The 18,311-nt window shown below is 34.2% G+C and overlaps 1 protein-coding gene across 2 annotated transcripts in view; it reads right to left on the reverse strand.

Annotated features, from left to right (window-relative positions):
- The window catches only part of IFT74 (intraflagellar transport 74), a 164,128-nt gene that overhangs the window by 42,109 nt on the left and 103,708 nt on the right, over positions 1-18,311 (reverse strand). For both annotated transcript variants that reach the window (XM_053571127.1, XM_053571119.1), the window contains exons 11-13: positions 17,027-17,170; positions 15,581-15,621; positions 10,297-10,376 (exon numbers count right to left, since the gene is read on the reverse strand). In XM_053571127.1, the coding sequence (XP_053427102.1) occupies positions 10,297-10,376; positions 15,581-15,621; positions 17,027-17,170 (265 nt within the window). The remainder of the gene's footprint in view (positions 1-10,296; positions 10,377-15,580; positions 15,622-17,026; positions 17,171-18,311) is intronic.

An 18,311-nucleotide genomic window follows, 5' to 3' on the forward strand; every position in this document is an offset into this window, starting at 1 on the left:
ATTAGTACATATAGGCTCACTGTTTTTAGCTAAGTTTTGGCTTTAGGCTTCACCTAATTTACCAAACAGTCTCTGTGAAATACAGGTGATCTTTGAACAACATGTATTTGAATTGGGTAGGTCTACTTATATGAAGATTTTCTTCTCCCTCTGGCACCCTGAGACAGCAAGACCAATTCCCCTCTTCCTCCTTTTACTTTATTGTAAGAATACAGCATATAATACATACATTATGTAACATACAAAGTAAGTGTTAATCAACTATTCATGTTATTGATAAGGCTTCCAGTCAAGAGTAGACTATTAATAGTTACATTTTTGGAAAGTCAAAAGTTATACCTGGATTTTCAACTGTGTGGAGGTTCATTGTCCCCAACCCCCATGTTGTTCAAGGATCAATGGTGTTTTAAATTTTGGCAGAACACTTTACCGCTATGCAAATAAGGTCTGACAATTTTATTTCTGAAGACAGGAGGCGCTTTAGAAACTATAATAAAAATTTCTCAATAGGAAAAAGTTTAATATTACTAAAAGCTTCACCATTTTAAAAAAAGACAAAATGACTTTGTAGAAGTTTGCTTCAATAGAGTAATGTCAATAAAATCACATTGTATAACTAGTAATCCTTGGTATATACTAGGTGTTAATACTAAGTGTCCCCTCGCAGAATAACCTACCTGGCCCTGCCCCAAGAGTTCCAAAGGAAAGACCCTAGCCTGTGGAAACCTTCCAGCAACCTGTGGAATCTTCCTTCCCTTATGCCTAATATAAAAACAAGCCCCCAACCACCCTTGGTGGATCTGCCATCTTTGCTCAGGCAGGTCTCTGTCCCCTTTCATTAAACTTGGCCTCATCTTCTTCCAGTTTTTTTTCTGGGTACAGGCCAAAACCCTTTTACTAAGCCTAAGATAAAGGTCCTTAATTATTTTCTAAAGTAGTGTTTATGAAACTTTAACATGCATCAGACTCACCAAGGCAGAATTTTTTTTTTTTTGAGACAGAGTCTCAAGCTGTCACCCTGGGTAGAGTGCCGTGGCATCATCGTAGCTTACAGCAACCTCCTACTCTTGGGCTCAAGTGATCCTCTTGCCTCAGTTTTTTTATTTTTAGTAGAGACGGGGTCTCACTCTTTCTCAGGCTGGTCTTGAACTTGTGAGCTCAAACAATCCACCTGCCTCAGCCTCCCAGAGTGGTGGATTACAGGCGTTAGCCACCATGCCCAGCCAAAGCAACTGATTGAAACACAAATTGCTGAGTTTAATCCTCAGAATTCCAAATCTGGGTCAGGGACCAGGAATCTGCATTTCTAATAAGTTTTAGAGGTGCTGATGATCCAGATCTACATATAATACCATCATTCCAGTTAAAGATACAAGGTACAGTTTAAGCAATTTCAAAGGGAAAAATAATGATTTACTTTTTCATTGGCTATATATTGAGCAACCAGAGAATAGCAATGGATAGGTGCTAATTAAAATTGCAAACACCAGAAGAAAAATCACAGTGAAATTAAATAGATTATTTTCTATCTTCTGGAGAAAATACAGTTTGGAAAGTACTTTATATTTTATACTTGGAGAAAATGTCCAGAGAAGTTATTTTTCAATTTATAAATTAATAGCATTAATAATAAAAGCCAATAATTAATACTTATGAATACATTTTAAATTGAGTGCTATTCAGAGATAGACACACACACACACATATATACTCTGTCTCTCTCATTTAATCCTTAAACTAAACCCAAGAGGTAAGTACTGTTACTGTCTTCATTTCAAAGAGGAGGTAACATTTTAAAAAGAAAGAAAGGTTAATACATGTCCAAGATCAAATAGCTAGTAAAGTAGCACAGCCTGGATTTCTAGTTGCAGAATATGTGCTCTTAAACAAAACTATTTTTGCCTTTAAATTTTTGATTTTATGTGACATAACCAAAGAATAAAAGCTTCTAAACTAAGCTTTGGAACTCTGAGTATGAAGAAATATTGACAGACAAACCAAATAAACCAAATAAAGTATGTTTTATATTTTTATTACTCTTGAAAGATTCATAGAAATTATGAGGTTACAATAAATTTGGAATGTTAGATAGCAATCCAGTGTTTCTTTTATAACACGTTTACCACAGTGTAGTAGCCAGATATTTATATCTGTGATATATTATTTTGAAACCATATGGGGGAATGTGCTATGTACACCTGTAGTCTCAGTTACTTGGGAGGCTAAGTCAGGAGGATCACTTGAGCTAAGAGTTCAAGGCTGCAGAGAGTTATGATCACACTACTATACTCCAGCTTGGATAACAGAGCAAGACCCTGTATATAAAATAATAATCATCACTATCACATGACATTTGGAATTACAATATAATTACTATTTGGAATTCTTTAAAAAATGAAGGAATAATTTTTAGTGAGTAAAACACATAATAATCCCTCTTAGGGAAATATGTGACTGTTGATTGTACTTCCTTATCTCTGTGAAGCCATTTGTATATACAGATGCTCGGGAAATTAGCCCCATCTTGTGGATCATGGTAGTACTGCAAATTCAGGCCTTTGAGAACAGTGGAAAACTATGGAAAACTATACATAGAGACATGTATATTACCTTGCCTGACAAAAACAAAGTAATTTATAATAGCTAGCTTTCGTGAGGAAACACTTTCACATACATACTGCTTTTTGGTGTATAAAATGGTATAGCTTTTCTGGTAAGAAATTTGCAAACCAATCAAAATTGTAAATATAAATAATATTCTACTCAAAATTTCACTTTTAGAAATTTATTCTGTAGAAATAAGTCTCATAAGTTAATAAACATAAAAGTACAAAATCAGAAACAACCTAAATAAATCTCAATGTAAATAACGATGGATACTATTTAACCATAACCATGAAGGTAGACAATGGTTGTCAGAAACACTTAAATATGTACCAGACACTATTCTCAACTTCAGCTATAGAGCCCGGACATTGACTGCTACCCCTTCTCCGAATGAAGTATATATCTTTATATAAAAGAATGGACATTATAGATGGATAGTTAAATGAAAAGACTCAAGCTCGAAACTATACAGTATTAGCCCATTAAGAAAAAGTTTGTAAACGTAAAGAAATAGGTCTAAAAGGTTAAATATCAAATTATAAACAATAATTACCTCTGAAGACTCTGCTGAGAGTGAAAAAGAAAATGATTTTTTAACACTTTTGTACTGTTTAAATTTTTCACAATACATACATACGATTTATATATCAAAAATATATATAAATCATGATAAAAGATAAATTAATCTGAGTCTTTAAAATAATGTGAACTAGTTTAGGAAATTTTTGAAAAGGAGGACGGGATGACCTCCTATACACTGAGGCTAACTGCTTGAGTTACTGAAAGTACATGAGAAAAGTCATTAGAGATAAAACACACACACGTTTAAAAAAACAGTAAAATGAAAACCTTCAAGGTGATTAAATGCTTAGAAATTCTAGGAAGTAAAGTATATAATTGGTAATTTGTTGGTAAAGGCAGCCAGTTAAACATGCACATCTAATTTTGATATTCCTGGAAATACCACTTAAAACATAAAAAATATATATATATATATATATATATATATTTTAGAGACAGAGTCTCACTTTGTCACTCTCGGTAGGGTGCCGTGGCATCACAGCTCACAGCAACCTCCGGCTCTTGGGCTTAGGCAATTCTCTTGCCTAAGCCTCCCGAGTAGCTGGGATTACAGGAACCTGCCACAACAGGCACAATTTACAATTCTGTTGCAGTTTGGCCAGGGCCGTGTTCGAACCTGCCACATTCAGTATGTGGGGCTGGCACCCTACTCACTGAGCCACAAGTGCTGCCCTCAAAAGAATTTTTTTTTTTATTTAATTATTATTATTATTTTTTTTTATTGTTGGGGATTCATTGAGGGTACAATAAGCCAGGTTACACTGATTGCAACTGTTAGGTAAAATCCCTCTTGCAATCATGTCTTGCCCCTATAAAGTGTGACACACACCAAGGCCCCACCCCCCTCCCTCCGTCCCTCTTTCTGCTTTCCCCCCCCCCCATAACCTTAATTGTCATTAATTGTCCTCATATCAAAATTGAGTACATAGGATTCATGCTTCTCCATTCTTGTGATGCTTTACTAAGAATAATGTCTTCCACTTCCATCCAGGTTAATACGAAGGATGTAAAGTCTCCATTTTTTTAAATAGCTGAATAGTATTCCATGGTATACATATACCACAGCTTGTTAATCCATTCCTGGGTTGGTGGGCATTTAGGCTGTTTCCACATTTTGGCGATTGTAAATTGAGCTGCAATAAACAGTCTAGTACAAGTGTCCTTATGTCTCTGATGTGGAGAGAAGGGAACACTTTTACACTGCTGGTGGGACTGCAAACTAGTACAACCTTTCCGGAAGGAAGTATGGAGAAACCTCAAAGCACTCAAGCTAGACCTCACATTTGATCCTGCAATCCCATTACTGGGCATCTACCCAGAAGGAAAAAAATCCTCAAAAGAATTTTTTAAAGGTATAAACTCAGCAGTGGAGAACAGAACAGGAGATAATAGCGATAAAATTTTGGAAGCTGAAAGCAGATGGACAAGTGGTAACTAACTTAGCAGACTCAAAAAAGCTTAAACCTAAGCCAGCACTGGGAAAGCGGAGGATCACCCTGATTTCAAAAGGTTTAGTAACTTTACATAGAAGATGCTCACTTATTTTGTGCTCCTAGGCCATTCAAGGTTTTGATCTGTCTTATAATAGTAACTCTGCACATTTTAGAATTTGTTTAGTATAAGATAGTAAAGTATAAAAGCAAGGATCTGATTTGAGCTAAGTGGACCAAAAAATTCTGTACTTTGTGAGATTTCAGTATGAGATACAATCTTACAAGTATTATTAGTTTGTGGTGAGAATAAAAATTTCTTCAACAAATATCTTATCAAAAACAAGGCAGGGCACAGTGGCATGTATCTGCAGTCCCACATACTGGCAGGCTGGGCAGGAGAACTGCTTGAGGCCAGTACGCTGCAGTTGGGCTTGTGAATATCCACGATATCCATTTATCTCCAGCATGGGCAATATAGTAAGACCCAATCTTTATTTAAAAAAAAAAAAAAAAGTTTCTTAGCTACATGTTAGAAGTAAGGCTTAAGGACAAAAGGATCCTTATTGAAAATAATATCCTGTGTTGAGTGAAAACATAAGCTACCATTGCCTATTTTAAATTCTATTTTATTCAGAGCACCAGTGCTTTTTCTATTACGTTCCCTTGCTTATACAGAAGTAGCATTTTAAAAAGCAGCATTTAAGCAAATATTCAATTATTTGCATTTCAGCTGAGAGAAGTTAGGATGGGTTCAGGTTTTTGTGAAGAGTAGTATGGTATCTGCCAATAAAGTTCTGCTTTACTAATGATACAGAGTTTATAGCCAAATTTTGAGCATATGACTTTCACTAGAGCTGCTTCTCATTGTTTCTAGTTAGGAAAAAAAAATTCCTTTCCTGCTAAACTATAAAATAGTATACACATTTATACTTCAATAAACTTAGAACCCTTATAACAAAATTATTCAATCCATCATCAACAAAGAAAAATTATATGGGAGGAAGTCTAGCAAATATTTAACATGACATAATCAAATGCCCTAGTAGTTACAAAAAAAAAGATAATGATACACAGGTATTCTTATAAAGAAAACATTGTTATAAGATTTTATTTTTTAAAACTTAATTATGAAGACTAAAGATTCAACAGCAAAAAAATCCATCTAGAATTAGTCAAGAATCTAAATGTATAATTGGGATTTTCTCTGCATTAATCTAGATTGTCACAGAGACTAATAGTAACTTAGCATCTAAGAAAAATACTTTCATAGCATAGCCAAATTACTAACTGATTTTATTTAGTTAACTTTGAGACATAATTATTCAATATAATATTTGGCAACTTATAACTTTAAGTATCTATCAAAATGAATAACATTTTTAAGGAAGACTGTTGGATTACGGGGTTACCATTAATACCTAGCAGAAAACACAATTGTACCTAACCTGGTATCAAGGAATGCCTTTGAATTTATACAGAATTATGTAAATATTTTTAAAGTTTATTTGAAAACCGAATGGTTGCAACAATTCCTTAAAAAGTCAGACATTTATAAACACCAGTTTATACATGGTTTAAAAAGTCAGACATGTATAAACACTAGTTTATACATGGTTTATATGCTCTCTTAACCAGAAACCCTCAAGGCAAAAGAAGTCCTCACTGGATTACATACAGATGCCATTAATGGAAGATGGCAGGTAACATACAAGAAATTAATAAAATGGACCAATGAGGGGATAAAGCCAGGGGGTAGAGCTTTAATCCTAAAGGACGGATTATCTACAATCTTGATCATCCACAAGGAATTGCTGAGAATGCAGATGCAGACAAAGCACCCACTGCTTTATTGGAAAATATGAATCCAAGGTAGAAATCCTCTAGAAAAGTAATAAAACCTTTGCAGTCAAATTCTCTGGAGAAGAGTGCATACTTACATCCTAAAACTAGAGAGTCCAAAGAAATGATTAGAGCCCTACCTTCACCATTAGTTCATTCTATAATTCTTCCTCTGTTAAAATATGAATTATTTAGTTCATTCCACAAACATTTCTTGGGTATTTACTTTTACAAATACTGTGTTGATGAAAGAGGTTACCAAAGTGAATAGGACCTTGTCCCTGTCCTTGTGCACTCATAGCCTGAGAGGGTAAGACAAACATGTAAATAAGTAATTGTAATATAGTAAGGTCAATCAGAGATATATTTATGAATGAGGTGCTCTGAAAACATGGATAGAGTTTACTAACTTAGCATAGCCCAGAAACAGGTCACAGAAGGAAGTTGGAGTTATGCTGATGAGAGGATACCTGAGGTAGATCTTAAAGGATAAGAACTGAGCAAGGTAAATAAAAGGGAAAAGAACATTCAGCAAAGGAATGAATAACACACGCAAAAAGAGTATGAAATCCTTGGATATACAGTAAAAGGGATGATTACATTCTTATCAGAACATAAGGATAGAGATGATGAGACGTAAAAGGGGAGGCTCACAATGTGCAGGCCAGATTACAGAGGGACTAGTATGACATGCAAAAATTCTTGAACTTTATCTCACACATCATAGGAAACCACTGTTAAGCAGGAGAATGACACAGAATCACATTTTATATGTAAGTCACTCAGGCAGCATTTTGGTGGAAGAACCTGAGAAGGGGTAAGATTGGAGGTTGGGAGACCAGTTAAGAGGCTACTCCTATAGTTCAGGCAAAAAATAATGAGATCCTGAACTAACAAGTAACCTTCTAACAAGTAACCTTCTAACAAAACCCCCCTCTGCTGTTGTACCAATAATCTAGGATGATCACAGCGAGAAGAACGAAAAATGAATGCATAACATATACATATATATATATACACACAAACACATATACCCATATTAATATATCACATGTAATTATATATACTTATTATAAATGCTTTTTGCCACTATTACACTACATTATAGATCATCTTTTTCTACATTAATAAAAAAAGACAAAACTTAGAAAACAGAATAAAAAATGGAAGCTAAAATCCAAAGCACTCTATTTGTCTTAGAATTAGCAACTAATAATAAATTGTTGCTCCCAAAATGCACTATTTTAGTGGAAAAAACTGAATGTTAGAAATTCAAATTTAGAAAAATTATTTACAATATATCTTAAAGCATCTAAAATCAAGAACATTATCATATTTCTCAGAATAGTTTTACATACATTAATAAAGAAAATCTACATAAATCAAAATCAATGAAACAATTTAATAAAAAAAACAACATGGTCAAAGGATACACATTTTCAGTTAGGAAAAATAAGTTCAAAAGATCTGTTGTACAGTACAGTGACTACAGTTAATAAAAATGTAGTATTCTTGAAGACAGATAAGGGTAGACTTTGAACATTCTCAGCAGAAAAAATAAGTATGTAAACAAATAAATTAATTAGCTCAATGGATTAATTAATCCATTCCACAATGTATGTATGTATGTATCTATGTATGTATATATATCTCAAAACATCGTGTTGTACACAATAAATATTTTTATCTGTCAATGAAAATGAATAAATACTTTTAGGAAGAAAATAACATGATCTTAGTCTAAACACCTTATTGTGAGTCTGTCTCATTGTATACATTTAATATTCATAAATCTTAGTGTGATAGGATAATTGTATTGTCTTTGCAGATGAGAAAACTAAAGCTCAGGCAAGTTTATTTACCTAGTAACTGGGACTTAAAGTCTGTCTGCCTTTAGATTCAGTATTTAAAGCTTTGAGTAGCCATATGTAAATCAAACTATTTACATAATTTATAAGAATACTTTAGTATTACAAATGCCACACTTCATATCAGAAAGTCAAACTGAGGCTTAGGCAAGACAACTAAGACTTTGGAGTCAAATACATCTTGGTTTGAATCTAGTCTTATTCCTTATTAGCCAGGGGAATTTGAGTAAATTATATAACTTCTCTGAGCTTCAACAAATATAAAATGGGTTAACAAAGTTTCAAAGGATTCTTGCAAAGTGCCAAGCCCAGGTATTATGGAGTAGCTAATGATACCATTCACAATCAAGAAAAAGCATAAATACAAGATATACATAAAACTGATATGGTACCTTTAAAATGAAAAAACTTAATTTAGGAATGGACCACTCTTTTTCCCCATTATGAATGTTCCATCAGCCATAATTAGGAATACACACATGTGCACACTTGTTTATACCATACCTAACTCCTAAGAATATAAATTAATTCATGATAAGCACCTTAGAGTATATTTACTGGTTTTCACTTAAACTGTTTTTAAAGTATCATGGGAAACCTACTTTTCTCTCCCTTATTAGGGAGAGGCCTGGTTAGAAAACTACAATGCCGTTTATTGCAGCCCAATTCATAATTGCTAAGTCATGGAAAAAGCCCAAGTGCCCATCGATCCACGAATGAATTAATAAATTGTGGTAAATGTATACCATGGAATATTATGCAGCCTTAAAGAAAGATGGAGACTTTACCTCTTTCATGTTTACATGGATGGAGCTGGAACATATTCTTCTTAGTAAAGTATCTCAGGAATGGAAGAAAAAGTATCCAATGTACTCAGCCCTACTATGAAACTAATTTATGGCTTTCATATGAAAGCTATAACCCAGTTATAACCCAAGCATAAGGGGAAGAGGGAGGGGAGGGAGGGGGGAGGATGGACGGAGGGAGGGTGATTGGTGGGATTACACCTATGGTGCATCTTACAAGGGTACATGTGAAACTTAGTAAATGTAAAATATAAATGTCTTAACACAATAACTAAGAAAATGCCAGGAAGGCTATGTTAACCAGTGTGATGAAAATGTGTCAAATGGTCTATAAAACCAGTGTATGGTGCCCCATGATTGCATTAATGTACACAGCTATGATTTAATAATAAAAATACATACATAAAATAAAATAAGAAAACTACAATGCCCAACCTCTTTCACCAACCACACACAAGTGGCTCCCAAACCTCTGCTATGGAATTTTTACTGTTTAAACCTCAAGCTCCCTCAAGTGTTCTGATCCCTGCATTGCTTATTCAAACTGCACTGATAGGGAATGCTGGAGAAGGGTCAGGATGATCAACGCTTGCTACTTCATTACTTGATCTGGCAGGGGAATTATTTCTTTCTGGGCTATTCGTGATACATAGAATTTGTGGTTTGATACTCACCTTCTCCAGTGCTACCAGTTATCAACATAAACTAACAGTTGATCATATTGTTTTAGTATAACTTAGGAATTTATAACAACTTTAAACCATTTTATTTCCTTTTTTTTGTAAAAAACTGCTTTGCAAAACTAAACAAATTCTTATCGTTATGTAATCATTTCAAGTTTTTGTTCAGTTTAAAAACTGCTTTAAGGGTGGCACCTATGGCTCAAAGGACTAGGGTGCTGGCCCCATATGCCGAAAGTGGCGGGTTCAAACCCAGTCCTGGCCAAAAACTGCAAAAAAAAAAAAAGAATAAATAAATAAATAAAAATAAAATAAAATAAAAATTGCTTTAATATTACTTTATATTAATAAAGTTAGCAATATCATAACAAATTAAATAATAAATCCTGGTAGTTAAATAGTCCCCGAGATATCAGTTGATACTATACCAATACTGCCATGTATCTGTTAAGCTACATTATAAAAATACAAGAAATATTACCTTGGTGTTCCTCTAAATCCATATCAAGTTGTCTAATTTCTTCATTAAACTGGTTTATTTTTTCTTTTATATCTGTTAGCCTGTTGAAAACATTTTTAATGAATTTCTAAAGATAATGTAGACATTTAGTGAAAACATTTAATGATGTTAAAATACTTCTCTAAGTTGCATAAACAGTATCTAGAAATAATATGCCCTATTCTGAGGATAATACTATACATTTAGAGAGAAAAATCTTTTTTAGATTTGTTTGTGGTTCCTATTCGCAGCAGAAGCATATTCTGAGAACATTGACGTGACTGACTTCAACAGGAAACCCTTCCCCAATCTTCTTTTGAGTTTGACTCGGAATATTAAGAAAGTAAAAAATCTTTAACATCTTTTTATAGGTTTGTATAAACTAAACTGAGTTGGCAAATTAGCCTCATAAATTAGAAAATAAGAGAAAATCTACCATTAGTAGAAGATTATACAAATTAAAATTTTAACAAGAAGCATTTATACTTAATATACAGCTATAGTAATTAAGATAATGTGTTACAAGAATAAGGATAGACTTATATATCAATAAACTAGAACTGTGAATCTAGAAATAAGACCATACCTATGGTTAATTGATTTTCAAAGAGTGCCAAAATAATTAAATGGGAAAAGAAGAGTATTTTCAACAAATGGGACTGGAACAATTGGATATGCACAATTGAAAGAATAAAATTGGAGTCCTACCTCATATCATATATAGAAATTAATTCAAAATGGATCAAAGATATAAGTGTAAGAGCTAACTTATAAAACTCTTAAAAGAAAACAAAGGCGCAGTGTTTATGACCTTGGATTAGGCATTGATTTCTTAGATATGACACCAAAAGTACAGCAACAAAAGAAAAAGGAAACTGGATGTCATTTCAACCGAAAATGTTTGTGCTGTCAAGGACTCCATCAAGAAAGTGAAAAAACCCACAGGATGAGAGAAAATTTTTGCAAATCATGTAAAAAAACTTCTATTTAGGGTGGCGCCTGTAGCTCAGTGGGTAGGGTGACGGCCACATGCACCAAGGCTGGGGGGTTTCAACTTAGCCCAGGCTAGCTAAACAACAATGACAACTGCAACAGAAAAATAGCTAGGCATTGTGGCGGGTGCCTATAGTACCAGCTGCTAGGGAGGTTGAGGCGAGAAAATCACTTGGGCCCAAGAGTTTGAGGTTGCTATGAGCTGTGATGCCATAATAGCACTCTGTTGAGGGTGATATAGTGAGACTCCATCTCAAGAAAAAAAAAAAAAGAAATTTCTATTTAAAATATATAAAGAACTGTTAACAGTTCTATAAGAAAAAGACAAATAATCTCATTTAAAAATAGGCAAAGCTCTGATCTTATTGTAGCACTGTTCACAATAGCCAAGATTTGGAATCAACCTATGTGTCCATCAATGGATGAATGTATAAAGAAAATGTGGTACATATACACAATGGAATATTATTCAGCCTTTTATAAAAAAGAATGAAATCCTATCATTGGTAACGACATGGATGGAAGAGGAAACTATTATATTAAGCTAATTAATCCAAGCACAGGAAGACAAATTTTACATGGTCTCACTCACAGGGGGAGCTAAAAACTAAAACAATCAGCTTCACAGAGACAGAAGAATGATGGTTATGAGAAGCTTCGAAAAGTATTGGGAAGTGGAGGGGAAATAATGTGGGGATGGTTAATGTATAGAAAAATATGGTTACACATGTATAGAATGATCAAAAGCTAATATTTGATAGCATAACAAGGTGAATATTATCAATAGTAAGTTATTATTTACCTTAAAATAGGCATGGAATTGTATTGTTCCTAAAACAAAGAACTGATAAATGCTTGAGGTGATGGATACCTCAATTATCATGTTTTGATAATTATACATTGTATGCCTGTGTCAAAACATTACACATACCCCATGAACACATACGATTATAATAGAAGCTTCATAGTTGACTACCTCTCTACATTGAACACCTCCTTAAGTACTAGAGATCCACCACACATACTCAATGGAAGTTCCTTATGTTGACCACCTTTGTATGTTGATCAGTTTGTTGCAATCTCTTTGGTGGTCAACTTACAGAGGTTCTATTATGTTATGTACCCATAGTAATTAAAAATTAAAATTTTTTTTAAATGGGCAGATATACATATGGCTAAAAGAAGTTCAATATTTTTAGCCAGCAGAGAAATGCAAATCAAAACCATTATTGAGACACTACTTCAAACCCATTAGGATGGCTATAATAAAAAAAAACAAATATTAGGTTATCATGTATGAAATGTCCAATTTCCTTAAGTACTAAGTTTGACAGTTGATATCTCTGAAATTTCACTTTGACACTTCTTGTTGTATTTGTATTGTGAAGGTAAACCCTCATTCTCTCAGACATATGTTTTTAGCTTGTGATTATCTTTCAATTTTTTTTTTTTTTCCTTTGAGACAGAGCTTCAAGCTGTTACCCTGGGTAGAGTGCTATGACATCACAGCTCACAGCAACCTCCAACACTTGGGCTTAAGCAATTCTCTTGCCTCAGCCTCCCAAGTAGCTGGAACTACAGGCACCCGCCACAACACCCGGCTATTTTTTGGTTGTAGCCGTCATTGTTGTTTGGTGGGCCAGGGCTGAATTTGAACCTGCCAGCTCAGGTGTATGTGGCTGGCACCTTAGCCACTTGAGCCATAGGCGCCAAGCCTATTTTTCAAAAAATTTTAGAGCAATTTTTGTGAAAGCATGGATAAGTCAAGAATTCATGCTATTTTCCAGTATGAGCTGCTTTGTAGAATCAGTGCAGCACAGATAGCTTGAAATAGCAATAAAATGTTTAGAAAGGATGTGGCTAATGAACACATAGTACATCATGGTTTGAGAAGTTCCGTTCTGGTGATTTTAATCTTAAAAATGAGTCATGTGACCAACCTGAGACCAAGGTGGATAATGATGAGCTGAAAGCTGTAGTGGAAGCAAATCTATCTCAATCTATGTGTGAATTAGCATCAAGCTCTCATGTTACTATTCCTACAATATTGGACCATTTGAAACAAATTGGCAAAAGAAAGAAGCTGGATAAATGGGTTCTTCATGAATTAAATGAATGTCAGAAGAGAAACTGTCTTGAGGCTTGCCTTTCTTTGCTATCATAATATAATCATGAACCATTTCTATGTTGTATTATTACATATGATGAAAAATGGATTCTTTTTGACAATCCCAAGTGTTCAGCACAATGGTTAAAGATGAAGTGCCAAAACATAGTCCAAAACCGAATATTCACCAAAAAAGCTAATGGCATCTGTTCAGTGATCCAATGCTGGTATTTATTAGCGCCTGTGGCTCAGTTGGTAAGGCGCCAGCCCCATATACCGAGGGTGACGGGTTCAAACCCGGCCCCGGCTGAACTGCAACCTAAAAAAAAAAATAGCCGGGCATTGTGGCGGGCGCCTGTCGTCCCAGCTACTTGGGAGGCTGAGGCAAGAGAATCGCTTAAGCCCAGGAGTTGGAGGTTGCTGTGAGCTGTGTGAGGCCACGGCACTCTACCGAGGGCCATAAAGTGAGACTCTGTCTCTACAAAAAAAAAAAAAAAAAAATTTGTTTGTTACTTTTTTGAGACATAATCTCACTTTGTTGCCCTGGGTAGAGTGCTGTGGTGTTATAGTTCATAGCAACCTCAAACTCTTGGGCTCAAGAGAGCTTCTTGTCTTGGCCACTCGAGTAACTGAGACTATAGGCGCCACCACAACGTGGGATATTTGTTTTTTTAGAGACAGGTTTCACTCTTGCTCAGGCTGGTCTCAATCTCCTGAGCTGAGGCAATCCACCTGCTTTGGCTTCCCAGAGTGCTACGATTACAGGTGTGAGCCACTGTGCCCAGCCTCCAGTGCTGGTATTATCCACTATGGCTTCATGAAACGAGGTCAATAAATTACAACACATGTCTACTGCAACCAATTGAATCAAATGATGAGGACGCTTACAATTAAGCAGCCAAGATTAGTCAGTAGAGACAGGCCAATCCTCTTGTAAGACAATGCTTGACCAAAAGTCACATTAGCAACAATGCTCAAACTACAGAACTAGACTTGGAAACATGCTGTCATTCACCATATTCATCAGACTTTGCATCAACTGCCTACCACTTTTTCCAGGCTTTGGAACATTTCTTGGAAATGTTAAGAAAAGGAAAGTATTGAATTCTCAACGAGCTATGGAAAACACATTTCACAATTTCATTGCCATTAGCTCTCTAGGCTTCTTTGCTGCTGGTGTAAACAAGCTACCTTGAAGATGATAAAACTGTGTTAATAATTTAGGCATAGATGTTAAAGATTGTACTCCTTCTTCTTTGAGATACAATAAACAAAACATTTGATTCAAAATTGGACATTTCATACTTAATAAGCTAATAATAACAAGTGTTGGTGAGGATGTGGAGAGACTAGAACCCTCATACACTGCTGGTGGAAATGAAAAATGGTATAGCTGCTTAGGAAAACAGTCTCGAGGTTCCTCAAAAAGTTAAACATGGAGTACCACAGGAGTCAGCAATTCTACTCCTAGGTATATGCACAAGAGAAGGGAAAACATGACCAAACAAAAACTTTTACATGGATGTTCATAGTAGCTTGATTCACAATAGTGAAAAAATGGTAACAACTCAAATATCTATCAATTAACAAATGGATAAAATATGGATATCTATACAATGGAGTATTATTTGGCGATAAAAAGAAATGAAATATTTATATATACTACAATATAGGTCAACTTTGAAACATTATGCTAAGTGAAAGGAACCTGCTACACTTAGCATAATGTGTCTGATTGTCTGATTCCATTTATATGAAGAGGCAAATCTACAGAGATACAAAGTAGATTATTAGTTGCTTAGAGCTGGGAATAATGTGAGGGAGCTGATGGCTAAGGGGTGTGGGGCTTTATTGGGGTAGCTGAACTATTCTAGAATTGATTGGAGGTGATGGTTGCACAACTCTATGAATATACATTTTAATTAACTCTGAATTATACATTTTAAATATGCAAATTACATGGTTGTATTATATACTAATAAAACTGTGAAAAGCAATTATACTAAACACTTAAATGTTTAAAACTGTAAGGTTGAAAGCTGTATCAATATCATCAGTGTGAATCAAGTAAAGAACACTTGTAACAATATTCATTCTTACATCCCTAGAATGTAATTTAAAAGATGAAGTACTGATGTAAAAATGTCCTAGTACAAAGGTACTTACTGTCTCTCCATGCTGGCTATTTCCTGATTATCTTCTTTAACCTACATAAAGGCATAAAAAGAAAATGTTATTTAAAGGATAATTCATTATAAGACTATGTTAAAGACAATTTCCTTCTAGAGTATGTTATATCCAGTTAAATGTTAAATCCAATCTGTTTCTTGAAACCTATTTCTTAGATTTCAACCTTTGAAGTTAAAGGGAACATCACTAAGAAACTATTCACAGATTCCATCCTTTCTTTTTCAAGTGAAAGGTAGTAGCTGATACATGCACATCTATCTGCAAGCACCATCAAGTTAACACACTTTTAGACTTGGATTCATTGATACAAAAATCTAGGATTTCAGAGACCACTTGCCTTCCCAAAGTGAGGTTTCTACATTTAGCAAGTTAAATGAGAATTTCAGATAAACAACAAGTATTTTCCATATTTGGAATTTACTTAGCTTTACATATATATATGTATGTGTGTGTATATATATGTATATATACATTCATATAAAACCTATTTCTTAGATTTCAACCTTTGAAGTTAAAGGGAACATCACTAAGGAACTATATATATGTAGATATATATGTAACATATATATATGTTTAAAAAATTAGTCATTGCTTATCTGAAATTCAAATTTAACCAGCCATTTTATTTAGTATTGCTACCACAAAATTCCTCCCCTTTCCAGCCTCCAGTTATTTCTTTCCAAGAAACTCCAAAGTTCTAGATTTTAAATAATTCTGGAATGATTCTAATACTTAAATAGTTCCTCAATGGATCCCTAAAGTTCTTTCAAACACACTGGGCTCAATCAAAAACTGCAAAGGAGTTCCTTACTGAAGTTGTATCCAAATGTACATGCAGTTATTCTAAGGACCCTACAGTTAGTGTCTCAGGATAAGCAACATGCTAATTATAACTTAGAGTTAACCCCTAGCCTTGGAAAAGGAAGCAAACTACTGAGTACACATGATACAACTTTATGACACATCATAATTTTATAGGACATTTTAATTGTTTCCCTTTGTGGAGGCATAGTAATAACCACAAAAAGTCATAAGCTTCAGGACACTTCATCTTCTAAATACAAGGCCCAAAACAGACAATGAAACAATTCTTCAATAGATTTATCTAAATATTTAATGAATAATAAAAAAGTTTTAAGTTTTCCTAATAAATATCCAAAATATGAAATAATGGCCAAAATATGAAATAACAAAATATGCAAAAAGACCATACAAGGTTTTAAACCAAAAGACAGTGTATATGAAGAAATGACTTTTATTCAGAATTTCTTGATCAAGTATTTCATATCAATTTAGGTGAAGCTAACTTTTTACTTTTTCTTCAGACAAACACTGGCTTTCTGTTCAATTCAAATTCCTTAAATAAAGCAAATCAATACATTTACCAAAACGTGACATATTAAAAATGTTTGTTTTTCCTACCTGCTTAAGTAATTTCTCTCTCTCTTCCATTGGGGATCCCATGCTTTTGTCTTCTGCAATCATTTGATCTCGATGGGATTCTAATTCATAAAGTTTTTCATGCAGCAATACAGCCTCCTGTTTTACCTGGGAGTGTGTTATTTCCTAACAAAAACAAAAAAGGGAAAATTATAATTAGTGTTTTGTCAAAAATTATTCTCAAAGAGGCCGGATGTGGCTCATGCCTATAATCCTAGCACTCTGGGATGCTGAGCTGGGTTAATTGCTTGAGCTCAGGACTTTGAGACTAGCTTGAGCAAGAATGAGACTCTGTCTCTACTAAAAATAGAAAAACAACCTGGTTATCAAGGTAGGGGTTTATAGTCCCAGCTACTCAGGAGGCTGAGGCAAGAGGATCACTTGAGCCCAAGAGTTTGAGTTTGCTGTGAGCTATGATGATGCCATGACACTTTACCCAGGGTGACAAAGTGAGAATCTATCTCAAAAAAAAATTCTCAAATAGGTTTCAGTTTATAAAAATAGGATAAATTTAAACTACCAGCATCTTTAAATATTGTTATCAAATATCTTTAGTACCAGTTCATTTCTAGATAGGAAGAATAAAAATAAATCCCTGTACACTTTTACAAGCTATTTTCAGTCTAAGATTCACACGAACTTGGTAACTATAGTTTCTTTTATTTTCTAAATATAAAACCTGAACAAATAGAGAATATGTCTACTAATGGAAAATAAAGAAAATGTTAACTATGTATGTACAACTTTAATTAAGATGTGTGATTCAAAGTCTGTAGACATGACCTCTAGAGGAAAGATACTTTCCCCAGAATAGTTCACACATATATTTTTCACAATGTTATGGGTTGAATTGTGTTCTCTTGTGAATTTAACCTTTATTTAGAAATAAAAGAGTCTTTGCAGTTTGAGTCAAGATGAGGTGATTAGGGTGGGTCTTTAGTCTAGATTTTGTCTAGATTAGTCTAATTAGTCTAGATTTCAGACTTCTAGCCTCTAAAGTACATTTTTGTTGTTTTAAGCCATGCAGTTTGTCCTACTTTTTACAGCAATATTAGGTACTAACACATGCAATGCGAGTTATGGCGTATTCACCACTATTTTACTGTTCACAAAGAGAAAATAAGAATGTGGTAACAATTTTATAAGTTATGACATAGTATATTCATAGGAAAAGATTTTAATAGATAACCAAAAGGTAAGAATGCCAGTGGTGGTAGTGGTAATGATTAAAATGACATTTGAAGCTATTATTCATTGAGCACTTGCT

The sequence above is a fragment of the Nycticebus coucang genome, chromosome 2 (assembly GCF_027406575.1).
Source record: "Nycticebus coucang isolate mNycCou1 chromosome 2, mNycCou1.pri, whole genome shotgun sequence".
Taxonomy (NCBI): domain Eukaryota; kingdom Metazoa; phylum Chordata; class Mammalia; order Primates; family Lorisidae; genus Nycticebus; species Nycticebus coucang.